Here is a 22,424-nt window from a genome sequence, read left to right on the forward strand (position 1 = left end):
TGTAAAAACTCAAAAAGATTTTAGTGTGTGGAATATCCAGATAACTTGTCGTGTACAGATCAAATTTCTCATCCAATATCTCTATTACATCAGAGCCATTGAGTAAGTTACTTAATCAATGGCTCTGTGTGGCATCAGCTAAAAGGACCAGTGAACTGCAGGATATGAAACCTGAGCTCATTTTGTATTAAACTTCCGGTCAAATCTAATTACTCAGTAATTGAAGGACCTTGAATGCCATTTCAGATCCCTCTTTAACCCCTGCGTGGGTACACAGGATGCATTTGTCGATGATGTGTTTGACTAAATTGGATTGAAGTATTAAGTAGCTGGCTTCCAGTTACCTGCGTGTTGCTTCAGCTAATGGAGCTTCCAGTGTAGTTTCTTGAGATTTCCTGACAGAACTAAGTGCTGAGTAAACTGTATAATCAGTACATGCCAAAGTCTGCTATTTGGTATCGCTACAATATGTTTGAAGCACCAAAGAAGCATTATTTATGGGCTGTTTAATATTTTATTAAAAAAAAACTTTTAATAATAGTTGTCTGATTTCCACAATAGCTTAAGCAGTAGTAAGGTGGACCGATACAATTAAAAGCCATGAAAATTTCCAAAAACTGCTTTTGTTGTGGTTGCTGAACAAAATCTGAAATGTATTCTGATTTATTATGTTGATATTGTTCATCTGTCTTCAGGTTCACCGTGCCAAAGCTATCCTCTCCCATCTCGTGAAATGCATTGCTGGAGAAATCATAACACTTCAAGACAGTTCCACCAGTCCCGAAAAACGTGTGCGGTCTCGAACCATCAGTGTTGGGGGCAGCACAGCCACGGATCAGAAGATGTTCAGCAAAGCAGAGAACTCGTCCGCTGACTACACAGAGATAAGCTCCATCCCTCCACTGCCTCTTTACGCCCTTCTAGGAGCTGATGACGACACACCAAAACCTGGTGGGTATATACAGCATGTGATTTGAGAATAGTGGTCCCTCACTATAACGCGGGTCACTTTTCGCGGCCTCGCTGTTTCTCGGATTTTTTCTGTGCAATTTTGCATGCTTTTTTTTTTTTTCTTTCTTTTTTTCTTTTTTTTTTAACAGCGTGTTGTGTTCTCCGTCCTGATTGGCTGTAGACCATTGTCATTCAGTCTCCTCCGTGCAGTGTCTCCTGTACAGTCACATTTACATAAATCTTTGATCGCTAGCAGTGTGACTCTGAAGTGCTGTACTGTTTGTACGTTTTCTCCCCAACAAACACAACAATATCAACAAAACATTTTGTACTGTCAAAGGCATGTGCGGTAGCCTGAAAACAGGGTTTGATCTTTGGTTTCATTCTATAATACTGGACTTAGTTTTCTACAAAGGTTTGAACTTTGAGGGTGTTTAAACAAGAGAGAAAAGTGTGAAAATGTTCATGCCTGTCTGAGAAAAGTGTATGAAGTGTGCCAGGCAGCAGGAAAAGAGAAGGTTATGGATGTAATGAAGGACGAGATGTAGAAGGCTGTGTGATAGAAGACGATGCAAGGGACCGGGAGCAACTGAAAGCAGAAGAACAAGAAGACTTGGTGAACAAGAACACTCTGCACCATGGGTACAAAAGCATAAGCCTTGGCTTTTTTGTTTTTCTACTTTTTGCTGCTGTTTTTGCCTTTTTGTTTTCCTTTGTTGACCTGGCACTCTGCAGGTGAAAGCATTTCACGACTAAGACTGAAGCCTTATTCACACAAGTCTAATATTATTATTTGAGACTTGTTGTATAAAGCTCGTTGAGTGCTCAAGTGGAATAGCAAAGTGCTATAAAAGAACCAGTCCATTTACCGTTTATCTTGGGACCTCTATGTAATGATTGCAGAAGTCAACTGTGACCTGATTCAAAGTAAATGTTCCACAGCTAATAACATAACATACTTCATCAAACAAAGATGTTCTGTGATAGTATAAGTCCACTAATAATCAGGATGTCACTGATTTCTTTGATATTTTCTATAAACAGCATTATGGATGCTCTGTTGGCAGTTGAATGAAAATAAATGAAAGGTAAAAGGCGAGCTTGAATCCATCAGAATAACAAAAGTCAGAAGCATGACTTGCTTGGCAGCATTTTGTAAAGAACTTGTTGCCTTTTTTTTAACATGCTCGGCAGTTATGTGGCAGCTTATTAATATTAATATTAGTGCTGTCAATAGATTAAAAAAATTAACTAATTAATCTCACAATTTTCTCTAATTAATCGTGATTAATTGCAATTACTTGATCAATAGCCTGGCTAGCTGGCTTTTTCAACTTTATATTTAAGCTTGTAACAGACATTTATGCAATATAATGAAGTAAATGGAGAATAAACACAAAGAATGTGTGCTTAAATTCAAAGAGAATTTGAATAGTTTTAGCACAGGTTCTTTTTAAAACTTTTTAAAAACCTACATACTAATAGGTAAGTATACACTAATATATAATATATATATGTTCTTTCAAACAATTACAATTTTTAATCGGACTCATCACAGGGTTACTGTAGATTAATTTTGATTAATCACAATTAAATATCATTCATTTTTAATCTACGTTAATCACATTTCATTTTGCATGAGCAAACAGACTCAGAAAAAAAAGGGAAAATATATGCATTTAACATGTTTATTGAACATCTTGAACATTCATGTTAACAAAAAACTCTGTAAACACTCTCTCTCTGTCACGCCTGGGGAGGCACTTAAAGTCCTTGAAACGAGGAACCAAAGCTATGTAAAGCAGCGGTCCCCAACCCTTTTTTGCGCCACAGACTGGTATATGCCCGACAATATTTTCACGGACCGGCCTTTAAGGTGTCGCGGATAAATACAACAAAATAAAACTAGTACCGGTACGGGGGAAAAAAAGAAGTTTTATCCACAACACACGTGAAAAGACCCAGGAAAACCGAGATAACAATAAAAAAATAACGCTAAAAACCCTGAAAACCATACATTTCACACCCGAGCCTCAACTCTCGCGGCCCGGTACCAAACGACTCACGGAACGGTACCGTGAGGTAGACTTACTGAGTCCCCGATGCTCCGTGAGTGGTTTGTCGGAAGCTGGATGACGTGTTAGCCAAAGTCCTAGCAGCATCCCCGACTAACATATGCTTCGCATCAATGTCATATTTTAAGCTGCAAGTGCTTCGGTGAAAAGAAAATTCCTTTTTGCACAATGTGATTGGTTCAGCTGGCCGTTACTCCCAGATCAACTGCCCATTTGCGCATGTGTGAAGGTAACTACTTGGACAAACTGCCCGAAATGCGTGGACAGAAATATTTCAGGGATTTTGAGTCATTCTGCACTCCAGATGCATTAATAGCGTTAAATTTTTTTTATCGCATTAATCATGATGACAGCTTTAATAACGTGTTAAGTTTGACAGCACTAATTAATATTAATATTAGGTCCCCAGGGGTATCGAGAGACGTCAGTAAATCTGAGTGAAACACAGACTTTTCATGCCACGTGAATATGCAGCATAAAACGTAGATGTTGGGGGGTATTTTTAAAGGTCATACATAAAGTCCCTTGTTAACACCAATCCCATGTGAATAGGGCTTATTCCTCTGGAGGCAATAACAGCCCTGAACATAAAGCTAGACCAGTGGTGACAGTTTGATAGTGCTGAATTGAAAATGAATGTTTATGACTTTTTGAGAGTATGCCTGCATATTTGTCAGAAATCAAAAATGTTCTGCAGATATGCATTAAAGCAGGTACACAAACAAGAACAAAGAAATGGTATTTATATTGTAAAACCAGTTACTATTATTAACCACCTCGCCTTAAGGTGAAGAAACTGAGAATAACAACTACACTTCTTTCAGATTTTCCCTCATTATCTGTCTGGGGATACATGGTGAAAAGAATGAAAGCAAATGCATGTATACAGTTTTGGGTTGTTGTTTTTTTTTTTAAAGCTCTCTGATATTTTAATCTGCCATCTTCCCAGCAGGAGGATACTTTTCTTCAGGCCTCTTGTGAAATACTTGTCTCATGTTATTTAACTCTGTCCTACACTTCCTTACAGATAAAGTGGGCAGTGTGAGTGGAGATAGTGGGCATGGTTCCAGCCACACCGATGCTTATGATGAGCTCTTTCACACACCCAACGTGATGGATCTGGACCCCCTGGACAGTGATCAAGAGAAAACAGGAAATAAGGTGAGCTCTTTCGGTATTCCATTGTATAGATTACAGAAAGCATTAATCCAAACTGGGACTCTCTCCCTACCATTCAGTGCATGCAAATGACATGACTGTTAATTTTCTAAGAAAACTGATTTTCTGTGCTGTTGTGAAAACTTTGTGACACTGGGTTCATTTAGACATGCAGACTCAGATGTTTTATGCAGAAGGATTTACTGCTGCAAGATCAATAATCGACTTATTATCACCCAGTCCTGAAAGCACTTGTTTTTTGGCAAGCGGTATTCATATTAATTCTAGAAATTTGCTTTAGTACGATATAAAAATAACACATTTTTAACCTGTTTATGCTGGCCCATTTATATGCATCTTTGGTGCACACATCCTTGGACCAGGGACACTGCAGTGAGAATAAGACTCTTTCTGAAAGGTCCATCAGCTCATTCCTGCCTGCTGTGTCACATCTGGCTAAAGCTCCTTTTTACGGCAGGAAATGTCCCAGTGCTCCTAACAGGCTGTCTGTTCTTGGTAGCCAAGACATGCATCTCAAGGTTTATTTTAAATTTACTCCTGCCTGAAAAAGCAGGCCAGTCGAATCTTCATGATGGGCCTTATTAATGCATTAAAAATCTACATTATTAACTAATCTCTAGATTTTTGAAAAAAAGGTTACTGCATTTGAAAAAGCTTATATAGTCAGTTTACACATAGAATATCATGCTTATGTTGTGAAATTGAATCCAGTGATGCTGTATTCTGCTTTGTAACATTATTGACCGATTCTGTATTGTCTTTTGTAAATTGGAAATATCAAACAGTGAATTTAACAGGTTGGCACCTTTTCTGTCTCCAGGTTATAGACCTGTCCCAGTACAGTCCTACATACTTCGGTCCAGAACACGCCCAGGTTCTGTCCAGCCATCTCCTCCACTCCAGTTTGCCAGGATTAACTCGTATGGAGCAGATGTCTCTCATGGCACTGGCTGACACCATTGCTTCTACAAGCATAGACCTCAATGACAGCCAGGGCAAGAGCAAAGGTACTGCAAGGAAATGATAACATAAATACAGACTTTTCAGATGGGTAAAAATTTAGTAAATAAGCTCTGTTATCATTCTTTTTACCTCCAGGGGGAGAGACATTGGATGAGTGCGGTCTGAAGTTCTTGCTAGCTGTCAGACTTCACACTTTCCTCTCTACTTCGCTGCCTCCAGCCCACAGAGCACAACTACTGCGGCAAGGTACAGTGGTGTTGTTTCAAACTCTTTTATGTCAAATGTCCTTCAAAAATGATGCGAGGTCTTGATTTTGAGTCTTTTGTGAACTTCTGCTTTGCTGCTTGTAGTTTTATAGCCCTGTTATCACTGTAATTCCTGAATGGGCAGAAACAAAAGTTATTGACATTTTTGTTTTTTACTGCGTTCTGTCACAGTAATGTCATCGCCCCTTGTAAAAATAGAGATTTATAATTTCCTTTTCCTCTCTTTGCAGGCTTGTCAACATGTCACTATGCCTGGGGTTTCCACTCTGAAGCTGAGGAAGAACTCCTGAACATGCTACCTGCAATGCAAAAGGGAGAGCCAACCTGGCCTGAGCTGCGCTCAATGGGTGTTGGCTGGTGGCTTCGCAGCACTAACAAGTTACGCAGATGCATTGAAAAGGTGAGGCGAACAAGTTAGCTGTCGGATCCCAAATGCTAATCCCTGAGCCAGTGCCACTTTTGTAAATTGACTTATTTGAAGTAGAAATTTTCAGACTATAGTTGGTTGTAAATCTGCGTATTAAAGAGTTTGCTTTTTTTTTAAATATCTTACTAAAGATTTATGGGATCTACATGGTAATACATATTAGAAACTAGTTTGAAGATCATAAACACAAAATGGGAAACTATTTTTTGGTAATATCTTAATGGCTATTCCCATGAAAAAAAGAACAACGTACAGTGAACGATGTAACATCGGTTTTCGATTGTATTTTGCGGAGTGACCATTAACCAATAAATTGATTCAATTAATTTTTTTTATCTAGATTGCCTTTTCTTTTTTTTTTCTTCAAAAAAAAGCATCCGTATAATTTAAGCGTGCACACTTAACAGCTCTGAAGGATGTCAAATAGTATGTTAGGCCTGTTTGCTTCCTCATGGGTGTTCAGTTTATAAGTGAAATACTCGCAGGTATATGGGAGTACAGTTGTGCTGAGGCTGCTCTAAACTGCAGCATACTGAGTTACTCCCTAAAATGACCCATAAATTTGCAACTTGTTCTGTGGATAATGCTGTGTGGTGTGCGGTGGGAGAGACTGAATGTACTTTTCCTTCTATTTTGTCAGGTTGCCAAGGCTTCTTTTCAGAGAAATAATGATCCTCTGGATGCAGCTATATTTTACCTTGCACTGAAAAAGAAGGCAGTGGTTTGGGGACTGTACAGGTAAATGAAACTGGCGTGATTTTTGCATATGAAATACACATACAGTTATCACATTTGTTACTAGATTTAACCAAGGCTAGCTATGTTAGAACGCTGAAGACCAGTGAATTTAATATTTCTGCTTTCAATCCCTAATCTCATTCTCCCCAGGTCTCAGAAGAATGCTAAAATGACAGAGTTTTTCCACAACAACTTCAGCGAAGACCGGTGGAGAAAAGCAGCACTGAAAAATGCCTTTTCTCTGCTGGGAAAGCAGCGGTTCCAGCATTCTGCAGCCTTCTTCCTTCTAGCCGGCTCCCTTAAGGATGCTGTGGAGGCAAGTGGAAAACAGACATAAAACAGTGTTTCCAAGAACCATCTTTTTTCCCTTCAACACCTCCGACGCATCTCAGCTCGCTAAACCTCAGTTAGAAACCTTACTGCAGTATGAGTTAAGTCAAGTGCTCCTCCTTTTCATTTGCAAACTGCCTGTAACTTAGTAAGCGTTGGGGGTTTTTTGTGTTTTGTTTTTTTTTTCCCTCAACAGTTCATAGTCAAGGGCAATGTTTAATGATCTATTCAAAAGCAGAGAAACCACATTGCTCAAAAACAGAGCACACCAGCAGTATTTCTGTGGTGTTCTTTGTATTATTAAAACACCTCAATACATTTCCACTGTGGTGTCTTTGTCAAAAGCTTTTAGCACAATTCTCTGAAGCATTTTTGATGTTGGCAATTGACTCTTGGGTGTTGCTGTCGCTACTTCTTTTTGGGTGAATTATCAGTTGCATGTTATCTCATTCATAAACCAGCATCTCTGACCCCCTTTTTAGACTCTACTTAATGCCTCTTACATTATATTTGGAGAGTGCTGGTTAGTTAATGTGAAAACATGTGTTTGTTGTGAATAGTGGTTTGAAAGCTTGGCGTCAATCAGTGCGAGCCACAGAAATGTCCAGAAAGCTGCTCCTGGTCATGTCGATTGTTTAACCTTTAATTTGTCAAGGTTATTTCTGTTTAGTGAGTCCCTGAAGCAGTGGGTCACATTATTTCATCTGCATGAGTAACTGAAAGCCCTTTAAGCATTTTATGGAAATAAGCACCACTCAGGCAAAGGGCTATCATTGACTTTGCTCAAGTCTGTCTGACTGGGAGGTAGTCTCATTGATATGCACCTCACACCTTCCCAGTTGGGAGCAACCACAACAACTAGTCACTCAGTTTTTGCTGTGAGTACAGGCTTTTGTTGTTTGCATTTTTGGCCCTTTCCTTTCCATTTTGACAGGTAAACAACAGTTTCAGATGATCAACACATACCAAGTCATATGTATTATTTATCTGCTCTACCTCACTCAGTCTTGCCAGTAACAGAATCCACTGCTAAAAAATACCTGGCTTCTTTGTCGTCCTCTAGGTGTGTATAGAGAAAATGCAGGACCTCCAGCTAGCGTTGGTGATCTCAAGGTTGTATGAGTTTGAGTTTGAGACGGCATCCACCTACAAAAAGATCCTCCAGAGACATGTTTTAGGACAAGACAAACAGGTGTGCAGACACCAAAAGTTGTTTTTTCAGTTTTAAGTGTATAATTTGAGCAAAATACCAAATGTTTGAATCCATAACATGAAAAAACGCAAGATGAGCCATTGTAATTAGTTCATGAATTTCAGATTCCGGCACACCAAGACCCATTTCTGCGGAGCATGGCTTACTGGGTCCTGGAGGACTACAGCAAAGCCTTGGATACTCTACTTGAACAAAAAGCTAACATTGCCAGATCTGGGTCTGCTGAGAACCGATATGACACTGGTAGGTCTGCTGTGCTCTTTATGTTCTTTAACTAGAAAAATTCCATAAAAAAATATATTTGTAACAATAGATCTGTTACACTTGGTTTCACTGTCTGATTCACATTACTACAATCTTTTTCTTTTTTTAAGCTAATTAAGAAATCAAGAAAATAGGGCATAGTGAAAATTTAGGTTCATACACATACCATCATTTCTGACCACATTTGTTTTAATAGCTGTCTACAGTGAACTTTAGCTTTTCTAAATGGAGTTTCTCAGATAAATTTAAGTATAATATAGGAATCCAATCCAGTTTTCTGATTTTTATCTTACCACTCCTTTAAAATATAGAACAGTTGTTTCAAGGGCCATTTTATTTATGAATGGAAAAATGTAATTCAGCCAGAATCTGCCTGTCAAAAGATTCCTTTGTAAATTTCTGTTTGATATAGCCTTTGTTGTCAGAATATCAAAGGGCTGTCCAATATAGGTTGTCAGATAATAACACGAGGTAGACTGAAAGTGCTGCAGATTGTAATACACACGAAGGTTAAGTCCTCATTCACAACCTTGCAACTATTTTTGGTTCGTTAAGTGAGCTGAAATTGCACAAGGAACCTTCTGACCACAGAGCTCAATTTATTAAAAGAAATTATAACCAGCATGAATTATGAATGGATGAAGAAATGAACTTAAAGTGAACCTCACTTTGACTTAAGGGCCCAACCAGTCCCACATTAAAATGCTGTGACATGTGGTTGGTAAATGATGCTTCTCAGAGCATGCTTAGTATGGTTCTAGCAAAGGTAACACAGCTTATAAAAACTGCAAAACGGTTCTTTAACTCTGTAGACATTTCTGCTGCCAGGTACTCTGACATTTTTATACCTCAATGAAAATGAGTGAACATGATGCTTCACCTCTAATTTAACTGTCAGTTTTTGAGCTTCCATCTACATCAAATCAAAATTTATTTATATAGCACATATTAAAACAACAATGTTGACCATAGTGCTTCACAGTCAGTAAAAGCACGAGACAATTAAAACAAACAATAAAACAGGACAACAAACAATAGGTAACAACACAACAAGCTAGAACAGCCAACTAGTTAGAATCAAAAGCCAAAGTAAAAAGTTTTAAGACGTGATTTAAAAGACTGGATAGACTCGGCAGTACGAATATGAACAGGGAGGTTATTCCAGAGTTTAGGTGCCACGGTTGCAAAGGCCTGGTCACCTCTCGACTTCAGTCGAGTCCTAGGTTGTGCTAGGACCATGTGATTGGACGATCTTAAGTGCTCTGCTGGGATTGTATAAGTCGAGTAGTTCAGAAAGATAGCTGGGCGCTAAATTATTCAGAATTTTAAAAGTGAACAAAAGAATTTTAAAATCTATGCGATATTTAAAAGGGAGCCAATGTAATTTGGCTAAAATTGGAGTTATGCGTTCATAGATTCTCGTACCTGTTAAAAGACACACAGCTGCATTTTGAATTAACTGAAGCTGGTAAAGAGAAGAGTGTTGGAGGCCCAAGTAAAGGGAGTTACAGTAGTCCAATCTGGATATGATAAATGCGTGGGCAAGCTTTTCAAGGTCCTTTAAAGGAAGGAACGGCTTTGCTTTAGATATCTGACGCAATTGGGAAAAGCTGTTTTTTACCACAGTGGAGACCTGTTTCTCAAGTTTAAAAGAGCCATCCAGAAACACTCCAAGGTTTCTTACAGTGAGCGAGAGATGGCTAGCGAGAGGGCCTAGGGAATCAGCTAACTGGTCTAGCAGAGACTATGATTTCGGTCTTATTCTCGTTCAATGTAAGAAAATTATGCGATACCCATATTTTAACTTCATGCAAACAGTTGAACAGAGGTTGCAAAGAAGCAGACACATCGGATTTCAAAGGTGAATAAATCTGGATATCATCAGCATAACAGTGAAAGGAGATGTTGTATTTTCTAAAAATTAATCCCAAGGGCAACATGCACAAAGAGAAAAGAGCAGGACCGAGCACGGACCCTTGAGGCACACCACAATAAATAGGGGCAGAAGCCGAGGAGTGTTGCCCCATAGCAACAGAGAACGACCTCTCTGAGAGGTAGGATTTAAACCAGGATAAAACCGTACCTTTAAGACCAACAATATGTTCCAATCTTGATAGAAGATTGTTGTGGTTATCCATGTCAAAAGCAGTAGTCAAGTCTAGTAAAGCTAAAACCACAGAATCACCAGAGTCAGCGGTTAAAAGAAGATCATTAAAAACTCTAAGTAAGGCTGTCTCTGTGCTGTGGCGAGGTTTAAAACCAGACTGAAACTTTTCATTAATACCATTTGCATCTAAAAAGGTCTGAAGTTGTTTTAGAACTACCTTTTCCAATATTTTGGAAATAAAACGGAGTTTAGAGATCGGCCTGTAGTTAGTGAGACCATTAGGGTCAAGATTTTTCTTTTTCATAATAGGTTGCACAACAGCATGCTTAAAGACAGACGGTACACAACCTGATGACAATGATGCATTCAGCAGAGATAAGATACTAGGACCAATAACATGTAAAGCTTCCTTAAAGAAATGAGAAGGAAGAATATCATGCGGGGAACCAGAGATTTTGAGATGATCAATTATATCTTTTAAAGCAGAATAAGACACTGGCTCAAACTGTTGAAAGACAGTCAAGCATTCAGAGGCTGGAACTGGGTCTAAAACTGATGATGAATGAGATGGATGAGAAGCCCTTAGAGCTGAGATTTTTTCAGAGAAATACTTTAAGAATGTATCACAAAGAGCAGGGGAGGCATCCCTATAAGTGGTAGTGCGAGGGTTTATCACAGAGTTAAAAGTATTAAAAAAGGCTCGGGGGTTGTGGCTATTAGTCATAATAATGCTAGACAAAAAGGCAGGTTTGGCAGCTTCAACAGACTTTTGATACTTAGATAAACAATTATGGAGGATGTCCAGAGAGACATGGAGTTTGTCTTTCCTCCATTTTCTTTCAGCACGACGACATTCACGCCTAAGGGCGCGAGTAGTATCATTTAGCCAGGGTTGTGAGGATTTGGCACGTTTAATCCTCAGAGGTGCCACAGAGTTAAGAATGTCAGCGCATGTAGTATAAAAGAGGTTAGCAAGCTCATCCGCTGATAAAACCCCATTACAGTTAGCATCAGAGAGGGGAGAGTCAAGGAAAGCATCCGTGACGTGAGCGATTGACTGGGAGTTAATAGTGCGCGTTTGCCACACAGGACCATCACTGTTCAAATTCACATCGCTACAGTATTAAATAAAACTGGGAAGTGATCAGAAATCCTTGCCGTGAACACTGGTGCCATCTTGTATTTGCATTCGAGTGACAAGATAAGGTAGTTTTGTCAGTCATTAGTTCTCTCATAAGTGCATACCTGAAGTTGTCTGAAGCTTTGACAGTGATTCAGTTAGGTCAGGTATAGTTGTATTTTGCTTTCCTCTAATATCACAGCTTGTCTTTGCAGGTATTGTTGCTAGGACTCGCCAAAGAAATAGATGAAACCGTTTTGTCCAACTTTCTGTCTGTGGCAGGTACCTCTTCTGTGTCGGCTTGTAACCCTGAGGTTTTCAACTTTTACACTTACCTGCGTACTCACCCACTCCTCCTTCGCCGGCATTTTGGCTCATCAAACAAGGCAAAAGTTGGTCTGACTGCTGAGGTTCGCAGCGCTGACTCCATCAGCCTGGATGAGAGAAGACTGTTTTTCACAGCTGCATATGCACATTTGCATGCAGGGTGCCCTATGCTTGCACTCGAAGTCCTCTCCAAGATGCCCAAAGTCCGCAAGCATTCTAGACCCCAGGATGATACAGGCAACACTGCTGAGGTCAGTGTTGGGAGTAGGAACGGACAAGCATCGGACCCGGATTGGTGTCAGTCAGCTCTGAATGGCTATGAGTCAGATGGCAACAGCTTATCAAACAGCCGGTCGGATTCAGTGTTAAGTTTCGATTGGAGCCAGCCGTCAGTGGTAGTTCCAGATGAGCCCCTAGAGCTGAAATGGGATAGCGACAAAGATGATGAAGAAAATGATGAGGATGAAGAAGAAACTAAAAATGGCAAGAGTGGCAGTGGTAGTGTGTTCCACGAACCAGTATCTCTGGTTGAGGAGAGCGAGGACAGCAATGATTACATTGAACCGTCTGATGATATCCTGGTGACTCAACTGAAATTTGCAGCGTGCTTGAAGATTATGACCAATGAGCTCCGGACACTGTCAACAGGGTACGAACTGGATGGAGGAAAGCTACGTTACCAGCTCTGCCTGTGGTTAGAAAGAGAGGTACTGACATACACATATTTAAACAGCTTTGCAAACTTTGAGGTCAAATTTCATTTTTCTTTTTTTTTTTTAATGTATTTATTCATTCATTTGTGTTATATAACAAGTCTTTCTGCAGACTTGAAGCCACGCAATAAAACTTTTGTATTTTACATAATGCCCACACATCTCCTTCTTGCCTTTATGATTATTGAGCATCTTGTCTGTGTGCATATAAATGTTACATTTCATGGATGAGGAGCACCTTGTTGATTAATTGATTTTTAAGATCGGATTCTGTTTTGTTTTTGTTTCTTTTCCCCTCAGGTGGGGGCTCTCCAGCATTGCTGCAGCTATAAGCGTTGCCTGCCAGAACTGTCAGTCCAGGGTGATGTCCCTGTTTCTGGGTTAGTGGAGGAGGAGCAGGTGGGTGTTGATAGCTGGCTGCTTGCTATATTAAAATTAAAACAGCAACGATATCTAATGACGTACTTTGAAGAAATATTATCTCTGTTTGTCAGACATGCATACCCAATTATATATACTTACCCTTGCACAATGCACCTACTGTGTGTTTACAAATTACTTTAGAAAACCCACTACTTTTTTTTTCTCTATTGTTGATAGACCACGTTAATATATACCATTTCAAAGCATGCTGCTTTTTGTTTGTGCCCTACCCAGGTGGGTGGATTTACAGAAAGGCTGAATGACTGTCTATAAAACTAATGAAGTCTGAATGTTTTTGCCAGCCTGGGAGCCCCCGTGGTGACAGCCACAGGAGCAGGAGACACTGGCTGCAGAGTAACCAGCCCTTACTGAGGATGTTTCTGAGTTACTGCAGCTTGCACGGCTCACACGGAGGAGGTCTGGCCTCTGTACGCATGGAGCTCATACTGCTGCTTCAAGAATCTCACCAGGTAATTAAAATGGCAACTTTTCTTTCAGTTGGAGCTGTTTTGTCAGTGAATGAATGAACAATAGTAATATTGTTTTTTTTGGGGGGGGGGATTTGATATGAAATGTTTAGTTGATTACAACATAATTATAATTCAGGTGATTCAGAGGAAGATTTTCTCATGCTTTTCTCTTTGATTTTGCGTTTATCAGCGTGTTTAGAATTAAACATGAAACAGTTTTTTGCTCATTGATTACTAGTGTTGGTCTTCATGGATTTAAAAGTGACAAAAGTGATAGCTTTAAAGTTTTCTAACACTGCCATGTTTCTTAGTTTGTAGTTTTGGTTTGGTTTTTCAAAGGGGCTTCTTGCAGTAATTTATAGTCTTATTAATTGAGTCTTAAGCAACAAGTCAAGAATAATTAATTATGACTGTGCTCTCTTTATGGCCACTCTGTTGTCTTACAATACTTGAATACTGCGTCATATTTAAAGCAGGTCTTTTTCACTACAGACAGTGAAGTATTCTGGGCAGTATAATCCGCCCAGAGTTTCCACTTAATTTAACTGAAGCATATTCTCTTTGAAGGGAATGATACTGGGCAGATGAGTCAAAGAGTACGCATGATAGACGGAACATGAAGCCATCTGAATAACTTGTGTTAGCACACACCACCACGCGCATGCACACACCTCGTTGTTGTGCCCAGGCAACTGTCTGCACACTGCCAGCAATAGGCCGACAGGCTGTACTGATTCCTGGAGCTCCTAAGGGAGGGTCGTGCCTCAGGCTGGCGATTAGAGAGTAAAATTTTAGGAGGTAAACAATTCAATGAGCCAACATGGGAACAGTGCTATTAAATGTTAGCACAAGTGATGATTTGAGATAAAATTGGATTATTTTGTACAAGCTCTGCTCCCATGGTTGTCAAATTTAAACTTTGGTGTCAAGGAAATTTTTGCATTTTTGCTTTTGCCTTGACTTCAGTCAGGGTGCAGAGCTTCTGTTAAGATGGTGACAGCTGAATGTGATTCATCAAGAGTGACGAACATAAGTCTGTGGTATTCTTACACACAGAGTCATATTCAGGAATTTGGTAGATACATAAAGAACCAGACATCCCTCCAGTGCCAAAGCTTTCTTTTTTTGCTCATTAACTGTCATTCACACAAAATGTATGTAGAAATCATGTATGACATTTACACGAATTGGCTCATCTTGTCATTATAGCTACAGAAAAGGCTGTGCTGTCAAAGGTTCAAAGCAGCTCCCCTCTGTTCCTTGTTCTTTTAGTGAGGTGTCTTTCTTTCTTCATCCTAAAGAAAGAAATAAGAAAGTAGAATCCATCTACATTTTCTTAGTTTGCTAAGTTTACTGTTGTGTAACCTTAGTTTGTGTCCTTGTGTATAGGTGTGGGGGTTTGTATTTACTATGATAGACATCTACAGATGTACCATAATGATTTGACACTCATCTATGACATTTGTACCCAGGATGACTTCATCCAATCTGTGGTGACGGTGACTTCACAGCCCACCTCCATCCCTCTTTTGATGGCTTGTACAACCAATGTAAAGACAGTGGTGGCCAATCCACTTGTCTATTTGACCAACCTGACTCACGACATCCTGCAAACCATCAGTGCACTCGATTCTCCTCCACATCCAGATGTTGTTACCAACGAGGTGAGACAATTAATTTCCTCCTTATCCAGATAATTAAGAGTTGATTTTGTTGTGTTATGTCTGTAGGTTTATATACTGCATACTGTTGTGGACATATGCTTTTTATTTGGATTATGTGTGTGCCAAACCGTTGAAAGATGGAGAGATGTTGCATTCAAATAATATTAAAAACTGTAGTGAGCAGTTTGTGTTTTTGCACCAACATATGTGCACAGTAGAGGTTTGCAACAGTTTTAACTGTGTAGTTTTCTTGGCATCCATGAAGTTTATTAGTAGGGCTGCACCGAATCCTGTGAAAACCTCTATACGACACTCTTCTCGCTCACATTGCTTCTGTTTCTTTGGGGTTTATGGTCATTTGTTGATACATAGCTCTCTTAAGGTCCCTCCACAGCATTTCAGGCAGCCTGGTCAGTCTAGACTAGACTGGGCCAAAGCAACACCTTGATTCTTTTCTTTTTCTGCTGTGTTAGGGGTCACTGTTCTGACATGGTCCAGTATGGATTGAAGCTTAAGCTGTCCGACAGATGCACTCTAGAAAAATATGGTATTTAAGAGGTCATGGTAGACTAAATGACTGAGATCCTGTAGCTGCAAAATAAGCTAAGCTCACCTCCTATCCACTGTCATACGTATCACCTGGTATGAGGTGCTTGCTTTTTGTTTTTTTTGGGGGGGGGTTTACCAAACATGTTTCCATGCGTTATGCTAGACATCTCCACTTTTGGTCTCATCTGTCTAATGGACATTGTTACAGAAGTCTTGTGGTTTGTTTAGATGTAATTTTGCAAACCTGAGCCATGCTGCCATGTTCTTTTTAGAGCGAAAAGGCTTTGTGCTGGCAACCCTTCTAAACAAGCCATAGTTGTTCAGTCCTTTTCTAATTGCACTGACATGAACTTTAACATTTAACATGCTAACTGAGGCCTGTAGGGTCTGAGGTGTAGCTCTTGGGATTTCTTTGTTTTACAATTTCTCTGAGCATTGCACAGTCTGATATTGGGGTGAATTTGCTGGTACATCCTCTCCTGGGAAGAATGTGGCATTGTGTTAACACACACCTGAATGCGCCAGACCAGCAAACACTTCTGCTTTTATAGAGGTGCTCACACTTGCTAATGATCAAGTGTTGCACCTATCTGCTATTTGCCCTCTCAGTTCCTCTAAATGTACATAGTTTTTCAGAGAACCGCAGTCTTGTGAAATCTTGTATATTGATCTTTTATATACAGTATATGAGACTGAGCTGTAAATAAACCTATAAATGTCAGGAGACTTTGCAATACGTAACATAAGAATAACCTGGGGTAGTAAGGCAAATGTTAGGCAGTTTTAATCAGAATTGATGTTAATAGATGGTGTGTGTGTGTGTGTGTGTGTGTGTGTGTGTGTGTGTGTGTGTGTGTGTGTGTCCGTCCATGAGTGCTGATTGCTGCCTTATCATTAAACTTGTTTCTAGAGAGATTTTGGTTCATTTTGCAATATTTTGAGTCAGAATATATTTGCTATGCTGCATATAGGAGGCTGTTTGCACATGAAGCATTTGTGTTTGGGAAATGAAAAGGAATGTGTTTTTGTATTCAACAGATGAATGTGTCAGTCACTTGTCTTTTAGCTGTTATTTGCTCTTGATCAGATTTCTGGGAACTATGCGTTGATTGAAAACCAAACTTTAAGTGTAGCTTAATTATTGAACTCTCATGCTAATTAATGTTTTATTTTGTTGTTGTTTTTTCATTGCTTCTTATTTCAGATCTATGTGATGCACACACTGGCAGCCTCCTTGTCTGCCTGTATATATCAGTGTTTGTGTGATGGACACACATACAGGTAAGTGTTGCAAGAACTTTATTTCCTCATATATTTATTTGCTCTTGAGCATTTGCTAAATACACCCACTTTACTATACTTTTTAGACTTTTAATCCCTAACCTGTCATGTTACAGATACTATCCATCAAGGTATCATGAGTACATGAGTAGCTTTATACTAAACTGAAATCCACCAGGGCAATTTGGAAAAACTCTTACATAACCTGACCCAAAAGGGTTGGAGCTCATTGTGGGTATCCACTGGGCTGCATCTCTGAGCAAAAGTCTTGAATTCTTTATGTATTCAAGCAAAGCTAATTACACATTTCTGTTCATTTTCCATCACATTCACATTGAATATTAAGACAAATTATTAATCTGTCATAACTACTGTTATTATATGTCCCTGGTGGTTCAATTAAAGCCAAAATGCTGCCAATAATAATGCACATTTGTGTCCTCTGGTTCACCCTGTATATGTGTTAGTGTTTTTAGGCTTATTGGAGCAGAATAATAAGAAATAATGGGGACAGGACCTGACTGCTGGTAACCAAGCATACTTTATAATGGGAGCGTAATGCAGTCATACAGCCAAACACTATACATGTAATAGCAATGTAGAAACTGCTGTTCAAGATCATCTAAGCATATTCTTTGTTTCAGATTTGCACTTTTTTTTTGGGGGGAGGGGTGAAATAAAGATGTGTTGGACGTTTACCACACAGAAGTATGACAGTTGTCTGTTTTGATCATGTTGAGAATGAATTATAAAAGCTGCAGGGCTGCTGTTTGTCATTCTTATTGTAAATACTTAATTAGATTCTTGGTTTTGACAGATGGGAGGAACATTGTTTATTTAAGACTCTTATCTACCATAACTCCCAATCACTCTGACAACAACCCAGAAGGATTTAAGCTTAGAATGGATGAGTGTGTTTTTATTTATAACATTTTTTTAATGACCCATTTGGCTTACAGCCCTGTTGCTATGTGAGTTCCTTTTTTTCTTTTTTTCTTTTTAAAATAATGTAGCAAATTTTATTAACTAGTGCTTCACCAGACTGGGACCTGAGTCACAGTGCCGTGACTGCAGAGAGACTTGCTCGTGTGTCATGTATCAGAAAAGATGAAGATTCATTTTTAAACTGAGAGCAAACTTTCATTATTCTTTCAGAGCAAGCTGTCCGACCTCACTATTTCAAAGTTAACACGACTCTAAGTGATGTGATTAAATGAGCACATGGTTTGGCATCTTTCTCACTAAATACTTTAAACGTGTACACACACACACACACACACACACACAGCCATCTATCCCATGCTGTTCTGAGTTAAATAGTGTAACTAAATTTGCAAGGCAATTTCTAATTTAACACTATCTTTGTTATGGTAATTATAATATAAAAATCTCCCGTTGTGCCGCTGCAGAGGTTTGATGAAGCGCTTTTTCCTCTTGAGCATCTGAGCAAGTGTGTGAATTTTTCAAAAGGTATTTTGAGGATGTAGGTTGCGGGGGTTGAGTGTTGCAAGGTTGACAGGGTTTTAATTCTTTTCCTTCCTACCAGTGATTTTGTTATCTTCAGTCTAATTTGGTTAGGAAATCAGCCAAGAGGTGTATCAAAATGAAGCCTAAACATACGTGAGGTTACAATACCTGCACAGTTGCAGCATGTGTGGCTTTATGAATAAAGTTTGTTGTGAAAAGATGTCTTCAGAGTTGTGACTTGCCGCTCCTTCTGAATGACGTTCCCTTTGACTTTTGAATTCTGTTTGAAGTGGAGGCAATTGGGTTTTTTTGTAGGAGCTTAAAGGGGGACTTATTGGATGTTAGAAACTTAATAGACTCCCTGGTGACTTGAGCATTCCATATTCTCTATAAAGATTTCCTCTCTAACCGTCCAAGGATTTTTGTATGTTCGAAAGCCACTTGATGTGAGAACTCGGGCACTGATGTTTTCTTTATTACGTAGCGTTTCTTCTCTATCACCAAACAGCATATATAGGCAGCTAACCTGAGATGCAGCCCATTAGTATTTCATGTCCTGACAGAACAGAGCTCAAAAGTGGTGTCTCTTAGAAACAACATACTAGAATTGGGAACAGAGTAAAACATTTTAGCATTATATATTTACACCACCTACCCCTTCCTTTCCTCACTTTTCTGTACAGCTTTTCATGTTTAATATAAATGTTTGGCTTCGCAACCTCATACTTTGCGGGGTCGATTTCTTGTTTCTGTTTCTCCCACAGCCACGTGAACCATTTCACTGGGACTGTGTACCAGAGTGTTTTGCTGTCTCAGAAGCAGCCTCTCAAAACTATAAGCATGGATGAGTCTGTTCAGCCCAACACTTCTCCTGCACAGTGGCCAGGTAAATCAATCAAAACAAACTTTTCACACCGAAGCATATTTTGGTTGTTTTCAGTAAACAAGAACAGTAAACAAGTCTTTACCAGCTCACCCTTCCTGTTTGTGACACGCTGCAATAAATCTTGTTATCGGTATGCTGTTTTATTTCTGCGTCCCACCAACATGTCATATGTTACACACATGGTTATGTTTTAATGCTTTTGTCTGAATAATTCACTTTAGCTACCTTCGCCACAGGTATAAAGTACAGATTAGTTGATCTGATTAGATTTTCAAGTACTTTCCTGCATTAATTTGCTTTTAAATGAGGAAAGACTGAGATTTTTTTAATTAATTAATTAATTTCGATAATGAAACTGCTTTTAAGCTACAAATCTGTGCAAATTAATTAGCTAATGGACTAAGAACACCGACTGTGAGCCTGAAAACTCAAGAACGAAGCATTGCATAAATGTCTTAATATCACGGGTCTTCCATACATAGGGGATTTGATGGGATTGTGGTGTTTCCTACTGCACAAGTTTCTAAATTAGTAAGATAAAAACTTTTTCTAAACTTCTCTATGAACTCTTAATTATGAACACTATTAATAATGTGACCATGCATGGCACACAACATAAATATTGCCTTATATGAATATCATGAGAAGACATAAGACACAAGGCAATATTTAAGTTGTGGGCTATGCTATGATACGCTGTATTTATTTCCTTATGTCACGGGCAGACATAGAGTCAATGTTCCTTTTGTTAAAATGGCTCGATTTACTGAAGTGCACTGAATTGTTATGCACTGTAATATTTAAACCGATCAAAGAGTAAGGATTTTGGGTTAAACTACTAGGATCATTTTTTGACGTCTTTTTCTTAAGCTGTATTGCAGATAAGGTAAATGCACTAACTCACACACACACACACACACACACACACACACACACACACACACACACACTACATCTGCAGGAGCTGTTCAGCCATCAAAACCCATGCCATGAAGCTCCCAGTTTTTGTTCTGATGTTAATGGAGGAGGAGATTTGGAACCAGCAGAGCGTTGGCAGCTTTCACACATAATACACCTCAGCACTCAGCAGCCTCGCTCTGTAGCTTTACATGGTCTGCACTGGCAGAGTTGCTGTGGTTCCTAAACGCTTCCACTTTGCAGTCAGACAACTTTCTGTTGATTGTGAAATATTTAGGACGGCAAGAAATTTCATGGACTTGTTGAAACAGTGGCATCCTGTTACAGTACCACACTCAAATTCCCTGAGTTCTTTCGAAAGACCCTTTTTCCTTTTCTTTCCTTCTTTTTTTTTTTTTAACAAATGCATGGCTAGGTGCTTGATTTATTACACCTGTCCCAGTGAGACTAAAAACTAAAGACAAAGATTAAGAGGTGTGGCCTAATACATTTGTCCATGTACTGTATACGATGTCACCAGACTCATTTAAAACTTTAAATGTATTACTTACTTTTTAGTATACTTCTATTTTCCATGAAATGTTTCTTAAAATACAAAAAAGAATGCTGTCTGTGGGGCTCAATGTTTTACTCAGCAATTAGCAAATGTAGTTTTTTAGTCTATATTCAGATTCTGCTGTCTAAATATCTTTTTTTTCTTTTTTCTCTTTTTTTCCCCCCCCCGCTGTCCTTTACTCGTTCCTCTCACCAGGTATCGCCTCTCTGATTCGTCTGTTGAGCTCAGCAGGTGAGGAAAGCCAGCCAGGCTTAGCTGTGCTGCTGTGTGAGATCCTGACTGCTGTCTTCCTCAGTCTGTTTGTTCACGGCATGACCACTCACTCCTGCAACGAGCTGTTTCGCATCATGGCACACCCACTCAACAGCAAGCTTTGGGTGACAGTGTTTGGAGGAGGCGCTCGAATCCCTGTCATCGAAAAACTCAGCAGTCCAACAAGGACGCCCCCACCAGGTGATTCATTTGGAGGATGTAGTTTCCTTTGTGACACTGGTGTGTTCTTCTGAAGGTGACCTTGTAACTATAAACCACTTTACTCCTGTTAAATTAATTGGACTGTTAGCGTAGTGATATCCACCAACTTATTTGTGTGGGTGTGGGTTTGCCTTAGTGCTTGCTACTGCTTGGTAGACCTGATATAAAGTTACTGTAAATATTTGGAAAAAATCTAGGCGCTTTATTTATTTATTTATTTATTTATTTATTTATTTATTTTTTTTAATGAGCAAAAGGCACAATCAGAAGCATTTTAATGGCAGCTTGAAAGGGCGATTTAACACACTTTTAACTTTCTCTCAACACTCCAGCCTCACCAAGTGGCACAGACAGGAAGTCCAAACGATTTAGGCTTCTCTCATCACGTAGCGGATCCAAGGAAGAGTCTGGGATAGAGAGGGAGGGACCATTGAGTCCAAAGCACCATGTCCCTGTTGTGGAACAGGAAGCTCCCTCTATCTTTAAAGAACAGTTCGTCCCTCCAGAGCTCAGCATTTGGGATTACTTCATCGCAAAGGTAATCCAAATATTAGTAACAGTGGTTAAGAAGTGGTTTTAAAACATAAGCCTGCATATCTGCTCTCATTTCTGTTGGGATTTTGTTGCATCTTCAGCCTGTATAATGATAGAATGACTTTTTAATATAACTTCAATTTAACATCTTCTATAATACATTTAATTTTGTAAGTTGTCTCTTCTTTCCTTATACGGTTTTGTTGTTGATCTAAACAATTTTGTTTGTCTGTCTTCTGTTTTCTTGCATTCAAGCCTTCACTACCACCGTCAGAAAACAGAGTTGATTATGACTCCGAGGCGAGCCAGGGAAGCGAAGATGAAGACGACGACGACGACGATGAATATGATGATGTGTTTGATCCCAACTCACCGCAAAGGGAGCATTCAAACCACAATTCGTACAGGTATTGGCACAGCACTGAGTGCATATTTCTCCAGTCAGTGACTCATTTTTGAGCTGCCAAGATTTAACCTGAAGCTCTTTACAGCTGCTTGTCTTTTATTTATTTGTGCTGCCTCTAAATTT

The 22,424-nt window shown here is 39.3% G+C and overlaps 1 protein-coding gene across 6 annotated transcripts in view; it reads left to right on the forward strand.

Annotated features, from left to right (window-relative positions):
* Nucleotides 1-22,424, forward strand: part of dmxl1 (Dmx like 1) — a 63,021-nt gene that overhangs the window by 22,608 nt on the left and 17,989 nt on the right. For 5 of the 6 annotated variants that reach the window (XM_026188739.1, XM_026188745.1, XM_026188741.1 and 2 more), the window contains exons 20-37: nucleotides 696-951; nucleotides 4,054-4,187; nucleotides 5,026-5,212; nucleotides 5,304-5,414; nucleotides 5,665-5,834; nucleotides 6,502-6,599; nucleotides 6,750-6,915; nucleotides 7,993-8,121; nucleotides 8,247-8,385; nucleotides 11,916-12,667; nucleotides 12,974-13,072; nucleotides 13,381-13,566; nucleotides 15,039-15,230; nucleotides 16,984-17,060; nucleotides 19,292-19,413; nucleotides 21,083-21,340; nucleotides 21,694-21,899; nucleotides 22,151-22,302. In XM_026188739.1, the coding sequence (XP_026044524.1) occupies nucleotides 696-951; nucleotides 4,054-4,187; nucleotides 5,026-5,212; nucleotides 5,304-5,414; nucleotides 5,665-5,834; nucleotides 6,502-6,599; nucleotides 6,750-6,915; nucleotides 7,993-8,121; nucleotides 8,247-8,385; nucleotides 11,916-12,667; nucleotides 12,974-13,072; nucleotides 13,381-13,566; nucleotides 15,039-15,230; nucleotides 16,984-17,060; nucleotides 19,292-19,413; nucleotides 21,083-21,340; nucleotides 21,694-21,899; nucleotides 22,151-22,302 (3,434 nt within the window). The remainder of the gene's footprint in view (nucleotides 1-695; nucleotides 952-4,053; nucleotides 4,188-5,025; nucleotides 5,213-5,303; nucleotides 5,415-5,664; nucleotides 5,835-6,501; nucleotides 6,600-6,749; nucleotides 6,916-7,992; nucleotides 8,122-8,246; nucleotides 8,386-11,915; nucleotides 12,668-12,973; nucleotides 13,073-13,380; nucleotides 13,567-15,038; nucleotides 15,231-16,983; nucleotides 17,061-19,291; nucleotides 19,414-21,082; nucleotides 21,341-21,693; nucleotides 21,900-22,150; nucleotides 22,303-22,424) is intronic. The other variant, XM_026188744.1, reaches the window with a different exon arrangement.

This window comes from Astatotilapia calliptera, chromosome 12 (genome assembly GCF_900246225.1).
Source record: "Astatotilapia calliptera chromosome 12, fAstCal1.2, whole genome shotgun sequence".
Taxonomy (NCBI): domain Eukaryota; kingdom Metazoa; phylum Chordata; class Actinopteri; order Cichliformes; family Cichlidae; genus Astatotilapia; species Astatotilapia calliptera.